General features: G+C 39.1%; 1 protein-coding gene across 1 annotated transcript in view; it reads right to left on the bottom strand.

Annotated features, from left to right (window-relative positions):
• The window catches only part of LOC127575953 (cytochrome c oxidase assembly factor 8), a 19,542-nt gene continuing 2,408 nt past the window's right edge, over positions 1 to 17,134 (bottom strand). The window contains exons 2-5 of the mRNA XM_052026228.1: positions 12,384 to 12,581; positions 5,461 to 5,524; positions 2,459 to 2,549; positions 1 to 1,806 (exon numbers count right to left, since the gene is read on the bottom strand). Of these exons, the coding sequence (XP_051882188.1) occupies positions 1,704 to 1,806; positions 2,459 to 2,549; positions 5,461 to 5,524; positions 12,384 to 12,581 (456 nt within the window). The 3' untranslated portion in view covers positions 1 to 1,703. The remainder of the gene's footprint in view (positions 1,807 to 2,458; positions 2,550 to 5,460; positions 5,525 to 12,383; positions 12,582 to 17,134) is intronic.

Consider the following 17,134-nt stretch of genomic DNA (forward strand, 5'->3'; position numbering starts at 1 on the left):
ATAATTAATAAGAAAGCAACATTTTATAAATACAATGCTTGCTAAAGAATAATTTGGGGACATGCAGTTTCATCATACATCATTAATAGTTTGCAACATCAATAATGATACTTGACCTATCTTGTCTTTATATTTGCCTGAGATGGCTCAAGGGGAATAATGTCCTGCCAAGTGATAAAACAGAGAAATCAATTTAAATGCTCATCATTATTTTTGATGTTGAAAAAATAATACACCAAGGCCATTTTAGATTCTTCTCATTTGTCCAGGTTTAAACATTTACTCTCCCTTAAGACTTGTGTAATAATCAGTTGAACTGTAAACAAACTAAGACCAAATACAGTTTCAATTTATATAAAACCATGCAGAGTATTTTTAAATGCAGCCTTCTGGTGCAAAAGACATAGTTAACACTAAATATATGTCTTGCATGAATGGAATGGCTTTCTTCATGTCATCTGGTAGAATTTGTTGCCCCCTACTGACATATTTCATTATTGGCAGGGGAAATATTCAATCTGGCAAATCAGGTTAAGAGACAAACTTTTCAGTCTTAATATGTACAATAGAAACTACACAAAGTACAGTAAGTACATCCTAACTCACTAGTACAGACATCAGCAGTTAATCTTTAAACACTAAATCACCAGTGCAGCTCTGTGTCTCAAGCTGCTGTCAGCAATAAGTTTTAACTTTTAAAAGATTAAATCTTATTCTTTTGGGTAAATTGGGTGCTAAATATGTTTTTGAATTTAACAATTAAGCCACCTAAAAGATGTTACCTATTGCCTGCATGATTGGGATTTAGGTCAAGTACTGATTTGGAACATTGAAATATTAAACACTGCACTAGCAATATTAAGAATTAAAGTTCAATTTTTGATATTGATGTTGGTTGTGATTTATCATTAAAAGGTAACTGATAACTTTGATAAGTAATTCAAATATATATGGGTGAGATCGCCATTAAGAGAAAATAGATTGACACATGTTGCAACTAACAACATAAAAATGGTTGTTTGATTTATAAAATTCCTTACCACTTATTTAAGTATGGAGGTTCTCATGGTATTCAGGTCATCATTTATACTTCAAACAACAAAACACAAATTAATTGGTCATTTATCTTTTTACGAGATCTAACTGCTCATAAACTACCAAGTTTTAATACACAACAGTTTTCTGCCTACACACTTTACAAGTAATCATTATCCTGCATGATTTGACATGTTCTGGGACATGCAGAGGATGTGAGACAGATTATATAAATGTAATATCATCCTTTCCTTGTGATAAATGTGGTGAATATGCTTTCTTTCCTCTTAACCTCACTCAGGAAATTAAAGTTACAAAAATCACAGCAAATGGATTTCTGCAGCTTCATTTGCTGGTTGTATATTGTGGCAGGTTTGTTCCATTTTTCATTCAAGTGATTTCTAATTGCTATTTAATTAGTTTAAAGGTCTTCAATTTCTAAGCCTATGCAATCAGGTATTGTACTGTGGTAAAATACAAGAAAAACACATGTAGAATGCAATGTAGATAAAACATATTTATCTAACAAAAATTATAGTATATTTTGATCACAACTGCATTTTAAGAATCCTTCACTGAGAGACATTAGCATATCACCAATACCCAAGTACTTTCACAGCACGGTTAAATTCCATCTCTAAAATGCTCAAACTTCCAGAACAGGATCTTCATTGTTTGACTTCCTTCCTCCGTCTCAGTCTTCTCCAAGCATTTTGCAATACTGCTCGACCCATTAACCACGTGATAGTAAAATTACGTCTGTACCATTCCCTTATCGGAGGAAGATGGGAAAACAATATTATTTTAAATCCAACAGCATTCAACATAGTTCAAAGTTAAATTACACTTAATTCTGGTTGTATACATTGGAGCAAAACAGTTTATCATATTGTTTGGAGTAATTGCTTTCTGCTTTCCAGTTTTAAAATATTTTAATTTGCAGAAAGGTTAAAGTCAAGATTTCTGAAGATAATTTCTAATTTTAAATCTACTTTTCTTTATCTGTATTTGTTTTCAAATGCCTATTATTCACCTCTTCAGAATTTTCTTTAGGTGGGGCCTCTACACAGAAGAGGCCAAGGGCGTTTTCACAAATCATTGATTGTTTTAACCTTTACTTCGAAAAGTAACACCACAATACTGCGGAAATACTCCACCCAAGCAACTTCCTTAAGGCTGGCAGATTTAAGGGGAGGTCTCAATGGCAGATAAGTGGTGAAGAAGGGAAACTACAGGCCATCTTTTATTTACTTCTTTGGAAACACACAATTATAATGACTAAAGAGTTACAGTGACTTTGTTCATTATGTCCTGGAAGAACTTGTGCCTTAATACAGTTGCTGTCAATTTATTTTCATTCCTCTTTCTAAATTACTTATACACTCTTTACACTAACTCAACATTGATAAATAGATTTACTTACTTGTTGTAGTTCACATGTTTTTCATAATTTGTATTAAGAAATGCCTTATAAAATTCAGCCATCTCTTCTGCAGTCAAAATGTTTTTCCTCCCTGAAAATGTAATATGGCAAATTCAATCCATGTAAGAGATCAGATTTTAAGTTTAGATGTTATTAAATGTATTGTCTTATGCTTCAAGGTCACCCAGTAGATTCTAGAAGCATAACACCATTCCTTTCATCATTTAGTCTAAGTTAACAAATTTTTAAGCACATGCATAAAAATGTACAAAGAAATAAGAAACATTCAATTAACTTTGGTACCATTTTAGGTATTAGGACAATGAAATTCCTCAGTTAGAAACAATAAAATACCAATTTTTTCCCCAAAGGAATCATTCCATTAAAAACAATATTGTCAGCTGTCAAACACAGTTGAATTTCTCAAAGCCATTTTGTTAGCACATTATTATTAATAAAATTGGTTGCATCATGGTCTGCTTCAGCAATTTGAATGCACAGGAACGTAAGAAGCTGCAGAGAGTAGTGGACTCTGCCTAATACATCATGGGCACATCCCTGCCCATCACTGGTAGTGTCTACAGGAGACGCTGTCTCAAGGCGGCAACATCTATCATCAAAGATCCCCACCATCCAGGCCGTGCCATCTTTTCACAGATACCACTGAGCAGGAGGTACAGAAGCCTAGAGTTCCACAGCACCAGGTTCAAGTACAGCTATTTCCCTTCAACCATTTGGTTCTCGAACCAACTTGCAAAACCCAAAACACTACAGTTTATCAACACTGACCACTTTGATCACTTTGCACTAAAATGGACTTCTTTTGTTCTAATTGTGTTCTTTCTTGTAAAAATTGTGTATAATTTATGTTTAATTTATGCTTTCCTTGTGAATGCTGCTTATATGATGCTGTGCCTATGATGCTGCTGCGAGTAAGTTTTTCATTGCACCTGTGCATGCATGTACTTGTGCATATGACAATAAACTCTACTTTGAACTTTACACCCATGTTTAACCAGATTCTATAGTAAGAATGCATCTCACTTGTACATACAAGTTTTACCGTTATATTTAGATTCTTGTAAAAGTTAAATTATAGTTGTTGTATAAATTGTTTGCAAATTCCTCAACATTTTAGATGCCTTGACTCAAACTGGAGGTTCCCTAACCAGGATCAAGACTGATGTGGCTTAGCTTACTTTTAGCAGTTCTACTCTTTTTTTTATTGGAAAAGTACTATTATTCCTCAAAATGCATTGGCATCTCATCTGATAGAAAATTATGAACCCTTAATGGAACTGGTATTATCATTGAAAATTAAAACACAAAAAGCTAACATCAATTAAACAACTTTAGGAAGGAGGAATATATATGGATATGAGGAAAGGGTGGAGAAATGGGGTCACATAGCTCCAGTTGCACAGCTGGCAAAGATGTGATGGACCAGATAGTATTCTTGTGCTATAATATGCAACCATGTTCTTCTTGCCCTGTGGTACAAAGTACTCATAAGGTAAATTTTCCATATTATTATTGAAAATGCGAACAGTAGTCTGTTCTGTAAAGTCTTAAGTCACACTAGGAAAAGGATGGCATATACAGTCTTAAAACTTAACCACAAATTCTTATAGAGTTATGATGAATTGTTATAACCGGAGCATTTAAGTTAAATGATACATTTCATTTATTCCCTGCATAAATCCCTTGTAAAGAAGAAATTGATTTGTACAGAAAAGCTCAAACATAATATGACATTGGTGATAAAATACGCAATGGTGTCCAAAATTCCCAATTGACATGCTAACATTCCTGATGCTGAGTAGTGCAATAAAATAGCTCTGTTGGATAAAAACAAAAGCAATATATTTATAATCACTGAAGTGTCAGTAAAGATGGTCCTGTACAACTAATAGCATTCCGCAAAATAACGTTTGAGAGATTTGCAATAAATATGGGAAGTGTAAATTATATAAAAAGAAATGTCAAAAAATATAACATTCAAAAAATACAATCAATTGTTAAAGGTTAATACTTCAGGTGTTATGCAAGGTTACAGAAAGTAAAAAATGTAATTGAGGTTAACCCTATCATCGGGTAGAAGACACAGGAGCCTGAGGACAGCTTCTACCCCACTGTGATAAGACTATTGAATGGTTCCCTTATATGATAAAATGGACTCTGACCTCACAATCTACCTTGTTGTGACCTTGCTGCTTATTGTCTACCTGCCTGCACTTCCCCTGTAGCTGTGACACTTTACTCTGTGACACTTTATTGTTTTTACCTATACTATCTCAATGCACTCTGTACTAACACAATGTAACTGCACTGTGTAATGAATTGACCTGTACGATCAGTATGCAAGACAAGTTTTTCACCATACCTCGGTACAATTGACAATAATAAACCAATACCAATACCAAAAAACAAAATGGATGCCAGTTCATCCTCTACAACACCAATATGGTGTATCTAATGTATTACTACCCAAAAGATTATCCAATAAGAGCAGCTACACCCCATTAAATTTCCAAGTGAATGCAAAAATTGGGTTTGTACCTGAACTCTCAATATCAATTTAAATAATCTGCACATTTCCTTAAAAAATAGAGGTTTACAAATTTGATAGGCTAAAGTGGTTCACTCTCTATTTGCTGAAATGAACCATTAAGTCTTTAACATTGTACATTACCTTAAATGATGTCACAATGTTCCACGCACATTTCCCTCCACAGTGGAATTTCCACATAAAATAGAAACAAACCTAACACAATTTTAAGACATGATATGGCAACAATAAAGGATACGTTTTAGGCATAAATCTCTCAAACCAATGGATGCAGACTATCCAAGCGAGCATAGTTTCCAAGTTACCAGTTCTAAAATATATCCATGAATTTCCAAAACAGAATTTCCGCACAACCTTGTTGATCTATAAAATGTCTTTTACAATTTGACCTTCAAGATATGAAATCAAAATTCAATGAAAATAATTTACTCACCTTCTTCATCTCTTAATCCCAATCCCTTCGCTTTCAAGTGGGAGTGTATAAACTCTTCTTTTTCCTTAAAATTAATGCATTATACTTTACATAAGAAACTGGACACACGTTCGATATTATTCTCTAACAATTTTAATTTTTTAAAATTTTTTTTTAAATTTTATTTACAGCGTGGTAACAGGCCCTTCCAGCCCAACGAGTCTGCGCCGCCCATTTTAAACCCCAAATTAACCTACCCGTACGTCTTTAGAATGTGGGAGGAAACCAGAGCACCCAGCAGAAACCCACGCAGACATGGGAGAACGTACAAACTCCTTACAGACGGCGACGGGAATTGAACCCCGATCGCTGGCACTGTAATAGCGTCGCGCTAACCGCTACGCTACTGTGCATCTTTGAATTTAACAGTAATGCCCCACAATGTTACATGCAGGGGGATGTATTTCTCTTCTGCTTTTGGCCCTCTTTTTCTTTCTCTTCTGGCCCTCTCTCTCTCTTCCACTTCTGGCCCTCTCTCTTTCTCTTCCGCCTATGCGCCGACACCTTCTAGCCCTCTCTCTTTCTCTTTCACAATCTTGATTACATGCAATGGGGTGGGGGGGGTTCATCTACTCTAAATAATTAGCACTGAGTGCTAATTTAATATTCAAGCACATTTAGTTCATATACTATCTTAAAGGTTTTTGGCTGTCAAGCAATTTTCTATTGGTTGCAACAGAACATTAAATGGGCAGATTTTAATCCCAGGTATCATGTGTTTTGGTTCAATAGTGATGGCAATGGAGGCCGTGTGTTACTGTGCATGGTACTCAGTCGGTGTGAAGCAGGGAAGAAAGGCCAAACAGGTTTGCTGCTATGTTAAAATTGAACTAGATTTGTAATGAAAAATATAAAATCAACGGTGTTATGGAAAAGAGCAAAACGAAGCAAGGTGTAGAAATATTTTGAGAAAGCAAGCAAAATGTGTAAATTATGCAATTGAAGATTGGCCTTTTACAAAATGACCAGTTCAATGCTTTACCATTTGAAAATGAAGCATCTGGACAATTCTCTGATTAAAACTGTGAATGCTGAGAAAAAAAACATATCGCAACAATTGCTACCAACAGTCATTGATATGTTGCAAGAGATATGCTCCTAATTTCAAGTGGTCATTAAATCCATTAAGCTTGAATACCAAGGCACAAAACAATAACGGAAAGGCCATGAAACTTAAAGAAAATTGTGCTGCAAAGATCTATTCAAAATATTTGAACACAGAAAAAGTTGGCATTAGAACAGACACATAGATGGTGTTCAATACATAATCATAGGTAGTTGTCATCTGTCATTACAGCGAGGGGCAGATTAAGTGAATTGTTGTTCTGTAGATTCTGTAGTTTGAAAAGACAAATAGTCCAGACATTTTCCATGCAGTCACTGAATCTGAAACATTAAATTATGACAATGTAAATAACATGACCTTAGCCAAAGTAAGTTTACTTGGAGGAGAGTTTGCCCCATGCAAGTGAGAGCCTTAAAGTTCCCTTCACAATTCCCTGATCCACTATTCGATCTCCACTAATCACTCTCCTTCTCATGGCAATTTCCCACACAACTGAAGGAAACCTGCCCCTTCTCACCAGCAGTCTGTACTGATAAAGCAATGGTTGATTTGGACTTCCAATCTTGTGTCTTGCATTTGGTGCTCACAATGTGGACTCTTCTACATTGGTGGAGCCAAATATAGGCTTCCTTTGGTCAGTGAGCTTCCAGCCAGTCGCCTGTCACTTTACTTCTCCATCCCCACTCCACCTTGACCTCCCTGTCTTTAGCTTCCTACACTGTTCCAATGAAGCCCAAGTGAGGTCAAGGAACAGCATCTCATCTTTTGTCCAGGCATGTTGCAGCCTTCAGGACTCAATACTGAATTGAATAGTGTTGGATAACCAGCTTTTCCTGTATGAATTTAATTGGGGAAGGGCAAATTATGAGGCTATAAGGCTAGAACTTGCGAGTGTGAATTGGGATGACGTTTTTGAAGGGAAATGTACTATGGAGATGTGGTCGTTGTTCAGGGATCTCTTGCAGGAGGTTAGGGATAAATTTGTCCCAGTAGGCAGAGAAGGAATGGCAGGGGGAAGGACCATGGGTGACAAGAGAGGTGGAACAACTAGTTAGGAAGAAGGCGGCAGCATACATAAGGTTTAGGAAGCAAGGATCAGATAGGACTCATGAGGAATATAGGGTAGCAAGGAACTTAAGAAGGGGCTGAGGAGAGCAAGAAGGGGACATGAAGAGGCCTTGGCGAGTACGGTTAAGGAAAATCCCAAGGCTTTTTTCACTTATGTGAAGGGCAGAAGGATGACGAGAGTGAAGGTAGAACCGATTAGAGACAAAGGTGGGAAGATGTGCCTGGAAGCTGTGGAAGTGGGTGAGGTCCTCAATGAATACTTCTCTTCAGTACTCATCAAGGAGAGGGGCCTTGATGATGCTGAGGACAGTGTTGGTAAGGTTAATGTTCTGGAGCATTTAGATATCAAGAGGGAGGATGTGTTGGAGCTGTTAGAAAATATTAGGACAGATAAGTCCCTGGGATAATCCCCAGGCTGCTCTGCGAGGCGAGGGAGGAGATTTCTGAACTGTTGGCTAGGGTCTTTGAGTCCTCGTTGTCCATGGGAATGGTACCGAAGGATTTGAGGGTGGCGAATGTTGTCCCCTTATTCAAAAAAGGTAGTGGGGATAGTCCAGGGAATTATAGACCAGTGACCCTTACATCTGTGGTGGGCAAGCTGTTGGAAAAGATCCTTAGAGATAGGATCTATGGACATTTAGAGAATCATGGTATGATCAGGGACAGCCAGCATTGCTTTGTGAAGGGCAGATCACAAGCCTGATAGGGTTCTTTGAGGAGGTGACCAGGAAGATTGATGAGGGTAGTGCAGTAGATGTGGTCTCCACGGATTTTAGTAAGGCATTTGACAATGTTCCACATGGTAGGCTTCTTCAGAAGGTCAGAGGGCATGGGATCCAGGGAGGCTTGGCCATGTGGATTCAGAATTGAGAAAGCAGAGGGCTGTGGTGGAGGGAGTGCATTCATATTGGAGGGCTGTGACTAGCGGTGTCCCACAAGGATTGGTTCTGGGACCTCTACTTTTCGTGATTTTTATTAATGACCTGGATGAGGGGATACAAGGGTGGGTTGGCAAGTTTGCAAACAACACAAAGGTTGGTGGTGTGGATAGTGTGGAGGACTGTCAAAGATTGCAAAGGGACATTGATAGGACGCAGAGCTGGGCTGAGAGGTGGCAGGTGGAGTTCAATCCAGAGAAGTGTGAGGTGGTACACTTTGGAAGGACAAACTCCAAGGTTAATGGCAGGATTCTGGGTAGTGTGGAGGAGCAGAGGGATCTGGGGGTTCATATCCACGGATCACTGAAAGTTGCCTCACAGGTGGATAGGGTAGTTAAGAAAGCTTATGGGATGTTAGCTTTCGTAAGTCGGGGGATTGAGTTTAAGAGCTGCGAGGTAACGATGCAGCTCTACAAAACTCTGGTTAGACCACACTTGGAGTACTGTGTCCAGTTCTGGTCACCCCATTACAGGAAGGATGTGGAAGCGTTGGAAAGGGTGCAGAGGAGATTTACCAGGATGCTGCCTGGTTTAGAGAGTATGCATTATGAGGAGAGACTAAGGGAGCTAGGGCTTTACTCTTTGGAGAGAAGGAGGATGAGAGGAGACATGATAGAGGTATACAAAATATTAAGAGGAATAGATAGACAGCCAGCGCCTCTTTCCCAGGGCACCAATGTTCAATACAAGAGGGCATGAGCTTCCCACCCATTACTTTAAAGTAATGGGTGGGAAGCTCAAGGGAGATATCAGAGAGTGGTTGGGGCATGGAATGCGCTGCCTGGGGCGGTGGTGGAGGCAGGTACATTGGTCAAATTCAAGAGGTTGCTAGATAAGCATATGCAGGAATTTAAAATAGAGGGATATGTGGGGGGGAAAGGGGTTAGATAGCTTTTAGGCGAGGCTTAAACGTCGGCACAACATTGTGGGCCGAAGGGCCTGTATTGCGCTGTACTTTCTATGATTCTATGATTAGAATTGGGAGGTCCGTTCTAATGCAAGGTCATAAACTTAACTCAGTGTTTTCTTCTCCATAGATGCTGCCTGATCTGTTGGGTATTTCCAGCATTCTTTGGTGTCAAATTTCCAGCAAATGCAATGATTCGTATCTCAGTTCTTTTGTTGTGCATTCTTCCTTTAATTGCCTTCATTCAGCCATTAACTAGATGGCTCTGAAAGAATTGTCTCATCTGGACAACCCCACCTCAGACATTCTTTTTGTTCTCTCCACCCAGCCAGCCATCCTGCTCTCTGTAATTTGAGGCATTCTTGTTTTCTCACTTTACCAGTTCTGGTCAAGGATCATTGTTACTTCTGTTTCTTTTTCCACAGAATGCTGTCTGATTTACTGATTGTTTCCATCACTTAGATTAAGTGGTGTATTTGGACTTGCAGAAAGCCTTTGATATGGTCCCACACAAAAGATCAATAAACAAAGTTAGAGCATGTGTATTGTGTGTAATTTACTGGCATGGACTGAAAATTGATTAATGGACAGTAAACATGAAAGTAGGAATAAATGGGTCATTTTTAGATATGGAAATTACAACCAGTGAGGTACTTTTTGCTTCTGGAGTTTAATAATAAAGGTTATTTGTACTTTCTCTTTTAAGTTTTTCTTTCTAAACAAACTGCAGTCAGCATCTGAATTAATGACATACCAAGTAACATGGTGATTTAGTTTCTGGAATGGTATTCCAAAGACCTGAACTTAACATCCAGAAGCAGCTTTAAGTGCTACCATGGTAGTGGGGAAATTTAAATTTAGTGACTTAACTATGTTTAGAACTGAAAGTTAATGGCAGTAATGATGAACATGAAAATACGAGCGCTGTTGTAAAAATCTCCAGCTAATGAATATTCTTTCATTTGCTGACCCTACCCAGTCTGGCTTTTATACGATTCACTAATGACACAAAGCTAGGTAGCTGGGTAGACTGTGAAGAGGAAGAAAAGAGAAAATATGGTGACATAGACAGGTTATATTTAACGTGGAAAAATGCAAAATCATCTGCTTCGGTAGGAAATATAGAAAGGTGGAGAACAAATAAAACTGCAGATGCTAGAATCCAAAACAAAAAACAGAAATGCTGGAAGAACTCAGCCAACCATGTCATGTCTGCGAAAAGAAAAATTAGTCAACATTTCAGGTCAGCAACTCTTCCTCACAAATGAAGGCAGAGTATTTTATTAAATGGTGAAAGATTGAAAGGTATTGGTGCTTAAATGGACCTGGGTGTCCCTGTACACAGAACACTGAAGTTAACATTCAGGTATAGAAAGTTGGCCTTTATTGGAAGAGGACTTGAGTACAAATGTATTGGGCTGATTGTGTCAAAACCATCCCATTCCCCAGACTCGCCATTCATGGTCCCCATCTGCCCACACATATCTTGGTACGATGCAAAGGGATGTTTGAACTGACCAAGAGGCAGCTGGTGAGTCATTGCTAGGCCTACCTCCAGAATGCCCTGACAGACTTTGAATGAGGCAAAATTTAAATTTTGTCTGGTCATGAGCATGTTCTATTGCACTTTACCCATTTTTACAGCTACTGTGGCCACTTTGTTTTATACTTTGCCACATTACTTGCATCTCTGGACGGAGCTGAGAGTGAAGCTGATTCCTGTCAAAACCTTTAAGTCTCTTTTACAGTTACACATCTCTGATATTCAGAGACATTTAAAAATATAAAGTTTTTGTAAATTAAAGAAATTTAGTTAACTGAAATACAAAAATACCTTTTCCCTCCTAATCTCTCGACTGAGAATCCCCATTGAAATGAATAGGCTTCTGAACCTACATTAGGTTTTATGTGAGAAAGCATTGGAGAGGTAAATTCTCCAGCATAATACTGAGGAATCCCGGCAAGATAGGGTGGCACGGTGGTGCAGCAATTATTGCTGCTGCCTCAGTTCCAGGGACCCCATTCAATCCTGACCTCAGGTGTTAATTGTGTGAAGTTTGCTCCTTCTCTCCATGACCATGTGGATTTCCTCTAGGTGCTCCAGTTTCCTCCCACATCCCAAAGACGTGATTAATGGGCTACTGTAATTTGTCCTTTTGTGTAAGTTAATGAGAAAAAGAATCAAAGGGGAATTGATGCGCATGTGTGAGGGAGCCATGTGTGAGGCAGGGGCACAGAGAAGTATAGAAAGATTGCTCCCTGGGAGCCGGCAGGGACCCAGTGGGCCAAAAGGCTTCCTTCTGCATCCAGCAGCAGAGCAGAGTGGCGTTTATACTGGCACTACTCTCGTGCAAGATTCCCAAATCTTGCAAGTCTGACTAATCACCTTATTTCAGAGATTGTCAAATGAATGAAGAATTGTATGAAATCTATGAAAAATTATAAAAGTAAAAGCTTCATCCTGTATAGAGAAACAAAGGACTGCAGATGCTGGAATCTAGAGGAAAACCACTTTGATGCTGGAGGAACTCAGCAGGCCAGGCAGCATCCGTGGAGAAAAGCGGGTGGTCAACGTTTCAGGTTAGGACCCTTGTCCTGAAGAAGGGTTCTGACCTGAAATGTTGACCGCCTGCTTTTCTCCATGGATGCTGCCTAGCCTGCTGAGTTCCTCCAGCATCATAGTGTTTTTCATCATCATCCTCTGTATCACAGGATGACAAGAAGTTAAAGTTAAAGGGTACCACCACATTACACATTCACAATTCTGACATAATTGTATCTTACAATTTGCAATACAAAAGCTGGTTATATTTTGTAGTCTCAAAAACAAATCAGGCAAAACTTGAATGTTAAGAGCATACAGTATTTCAAATGAAAATAAGTGTAAACAACTTGCAATACTCACCTTGTTGAAAGTTATGTTCTGATTTGACCAAAATTTCTGGTTCCAATTCTGTGTATCTGTTCTTAATTTTCTCAGCTGCTGTTCTAGCTTGGATTCATTCTTTGGAATGTAAAACTTCACACATCTTAGGTTTGAAAACCTATCCGGAGGGCCAACCCAGTCAAAATGTGAGTCCTTTGGAGGCTGAAAGTCTGAAATCTAAAAGATTACTTAAATCAAGTACAAATTATTATCATTTCTCTTAAAACTGTAGAGAGATTCAAACATCTCAGGCTGTTTAAAGCCACCAAAGTCAAAATTCACTTTTAATGAATGATTGTCTGGGATCTGACAGCTTTTTGGATACCAGAAATTAAGATGAGGTTCTCCCACGTCGAGATGTTCAAGTTCACTGTAGTTAATTATTTGCCAACAGCAGGAACTCAAGAACTATTCCATGTAGATAAGAAATTAGAACAGGAGTCAGCCATGCAGACCCTCAGGGATGCAGGAAGTGTTGATGGGCCTGCTGAGCATCGCTGATCCCTGGGGAAATATTGCTAGTGATAACAGCCTATTGAGAGAACATTGATTGAATTGGAACAATGTTTATGTTTAGATCAGACAATGACCATATACAGGATCTCCAAGATATGCAGGGGTCACATAGGGAGAGCAAAGTCAGAAGTGGCTGATCATGTAACTTCTTGCTTTTCATTAATTAAGGGGTGATAATTGAATCTCCATACTTTGGTAGAATCATTGTAGTTCATCCCGAAGACTTGAACAAAAATGCCTGCTTTATACAATTAAAGAATGTGTGTGGACTGCATCTACTAGGTTATTGGGCCCTCACTCTCCTGCAGGTCAATAAATACTTCTCTGGTTGACCCAAGTACATATTCTTGTGATAGATTCTTTTATTCCACCACATCACATATAAACCTTGCTCACAAAAGTAACGGCTGAGATCAACAAAACAAGAACGTGAACTGCATTGGTCCTTGGTCCTGTTTTATGAAAGATAATAGAAGAACCAGTTCACGTTTGTCACAAAAAAGCTGAATGTGACAGTTTTCACAGATCAATAATTACTTCATGTTTTTCTGTGTTTAAAACAAAATAGAAACAGGCCTAATAAGATAGTGAATGTTATAATAATTTCTCCAACAATGCTTTGGAAGCTCTCATGTAAACAAAAGTAATTTAGTCAGACAGCTACAGAAAAGTACTGAAATTTTAGTTAGATGTCTGAAGACATATCATTTAAAATTGACAGATCAACTTGGGCAGATTGAAATGATGACAGCAGACTAAACAATACTTGGAAGGTGCCTTATTAAAGTAAAAAGAAACTTAAAAAAATATATATTAAAAGAAAATAAACTTTTATTGAACACCAGGTCAAGCTGGAGTGCGATCAGCTAAGGCTTGAGCCGGGGTTGGTTCAATCCTACATGGTAGGGAGAAGAAGTGAATCTAGAGAAGACTTCTCTATGCAATAACTGGTACATTTACATTTTGTCATCCTTAAAGCCCTGATGTCAAACAGGTTCATGGGAAAAATGTTTCTGTCACAACCTCCAAAGGTAGGAAAGACCACAGCATTTTCTAAGAAATTCACTGAAGGCTTGTCAACCTATCCAAAAGTACGATATTGCAGATATGGTTCTGATGAAAGTTTATTGACTTAAAATGCTAGCTCTGTTTTCGTCTCTCCGCAAATGCCGTCTGAACCAAGTATTTTCATTGATCAATGTCATCCCAGCATCAGCAGATATTCATATTTTCTGATCTCGATTAGGGCAGCAAAGGGACGCAGGTTCTCACCTGTACTTCAATATAATTGATTGTACTAATGTTGGGTTAGCTTTATAGTAATGGCCTAAATTTAAGTAAGAACTCTTTTAGTATTGGTCTGTATTAGTGGTTGTGAGTACAGCAAAAAAAATTAGCATTTACTGTCATTACTCTGTAAAAGTAACAATAATTTGTGGTATCTGTGCATGCAGCATTAAATATAAGAACCCAAACGTTGACTAGTAACAGCTTGCTACTCCATATGGTGGATGCTTACAATGTCATTAGATGTAATCAGCACAGAATCAGTGATTTGAAGAATTATAACCTTATATGCACTAGTTTTGCTGCACAAACCAATTGCGAAATTTTGTTGAATGGGGTTCAGTTGGGCTTTCCAAGTCACAGTAACACAGAATTACAATCACTCTGGTCCAGCAAACTAATTTTATATGTGGTTTGTTATTCCCTCAACAAGGAAAATAGTAAGTTTAAAAATAACAATTTTTATTTTTATTTCATCTTCTGCCTTAATGCCATATCGTAGAGTCTTGCATCATAGAAACAGGCCTTTCAGCCCAACTCAACCATGCCGACATTGTTGCCCAGCAAGCTAATCCCATCTGCCTGCGTTTGGCCCTTAGGCCTCTGAATCTCTCCTATCCATGTACTTATTGAGATGGCTTTTAAACGTTGCTAACGTGCCTGCCTCAGCCATTATTTCTGGCAGCTCATTCCAAATATGCACCACTCTTTGCGTGAAGAAGCTGCCCCTGATGTCCCTTTTAAATCCCTCATCTCTGATCTTAAACTTGCACCCTTTTGGTTTTAGAACTCCCTCCCTGGGAAAAAGACTATGTGCTTTCTCCCTGTCTATGCCCCTCGTGATCTTATATAGCTCTATTAGGTCACACCTCAATCTCCTACGTTCTAGGGAATAAAGTCCTAATCTACACAACTTCTCCTTGTAACTCAGGTCCCCAAGTCCAGGCAACATCCTGGTAAATCTTTTCTGCACTCTTTCTAGTTTAATAACATCTTTCCTATGACAGAGCGACCAAAACTGTACACAATACTCCAATGTCTTATATAACTACAACATAACTTCCCAACTCCTACACTCAATGCCCTGTCTAATGAAGGCCAGCGTGCCAAACCCCTTTTTCACCACCCTGTCTACCTGCTAAGCCACTTTCAGCCAATTATGCACTTGCACTCCTAGGTCCCTCTGTTCTCTAACACTCCCTAGGCCCCTACCATTCACTGTACAAGTCCTACCCTGATTTGATCTCCCAAAATGCAATACTTCACATTTATCTGGACTGAAAGCCATTTGCCAATCCTCAGCCCACATACCCAGCTGATCAAGATCCCCTGTAATTTTTCATAACCTTCTATACTATCTACAACACCAGCTATTTTGCTATCATCCACAAACTTACTAACCATGCCTTGTGCATTCACATCCAAATTGTTGATAAAAATTTCAAACACCAAAAGTTCAAAGCACCAACCCCTGTGCACACCACTAGACACAGGCCTGAAGTCCACGAAACAACCCTCAATATATTCGTTCCACAGATGCTGCTCGACCATCTCCAGATTCCTCCAGACTCAAGCACCTGCATTCTCTTGTGTCTCTATTTTTCACACTTCACATTCATTGCCTCATACCCAAAGCATTTCTTGTCTGAATATTCAAGTATAGACCAGTGAGTCTTACGTCAGTGGTGGGCCAACTATTGGAGAGGATTCTTAGGGACAGGATTTATGAGCATTTGGAGAAGCATAGTCTTATTAAGGATAGTCAACATGGCTTTGTGAAGGGCAGGTCGTGTCTCACGAGCTTAATAGAGTTTTTTTGAGGAAGTGACAAGACAAATTGATGAAGTAGTGCAGTGGATGTGGTATATATGGATTTTAGCAAGACATTGGACAAGGTTCCCCATGGTAGGCTCATTTAGAAAGTCATGAGGTATGGGATCCATGGAAAAATTGGCTGTGTGAATTTGAAATTGGCTTTCCCGCAGAAGGCAGAGGGTGCTTGTAGGTCGGTGACTAGTGGTGTTCCGCAGGGATCTGTTCTGGGACCCTGCTCTTTGTGATTTTTATAAATGACTTGGATGAGGAAGTGGAATGATGGGTTGATAAGTTTGCAGCTGACACGAAGGTTGGTGGTGTAGTAGATAGTGCAGAAGGTTGTCTTAGGTTGCAATGGGATTTAGACAGGGTGCAGAGCTGGGCAGAGAAGTGGCAGATGTAGTTTAATCCAGAGAAGTGTGAAGTGATACACTTTGGAAGATCTAACTTGAAGGCAGAGTACATGGCAGGATTCTTAGCAGTGTGGAGAAACAGAGATTTTGGGGTCCAAGTATCCCTTAAAGTTGCCTCAGAAGTGGATAAGGCAGTTAAGAAGGCATATGGTGTGCTGGCCTTCATTAGCTGGGGGATTGAGTTCAAGAGCCGAGAGGTAATGTTGCAGCTCTATAAGACTCTTGTTAGACCACACTTGGAATATTGTGTTCAGTTCTGGTCACCACATTATAGGAAGGATGTGGAAGCTTTGGAGAGGATGCAGGGGAGACTTACAAGAATGCTGCCTGAGTTGGAAAGCATGTCTTAGGAGGAGAAGTTGAGCGAATTAGGGCTTTTCTCTTTGGAGCAACGGAGGATGAGAGGAGACTTGAGAGAGGTATATAAGATTATGAGAGACATAGAGAGAATGGACAGCCAGCATCTTTTCCCCAGGATGGCAATGGCCAATACTAGAGCACCCATTTAAGGTGCGTGGAGGAAAGTTCGGGGAGATGTCAGAGGTAGGTTTATTTTTTACACAGGTAGCGGTGGGCACCTGGAATGCACTGCCAGGGATGGTGGTAGGGGCCGATACAACAGAGTCATTTAAGAGAATATTAGATAGGCATATGGACGAAAGAAAAATAGAGGGTAATGGGAGGTGAAGTAGAGAGGGG

Source organism: Pristis pectinata, chromosome 1, assembly GCF_009764475.1.
Source record: "Pristis pectinata isolate sPriPec2 chromosome 1, sPriPec2.1.pri, whole genome shotgun sequence".
Lineage (NCBI taxonomy): Eukaryota > Metazoa > Chordata > Chondrichthyes > Rhinopristiformes > Pristidae > Pristis > Pristis pectinata.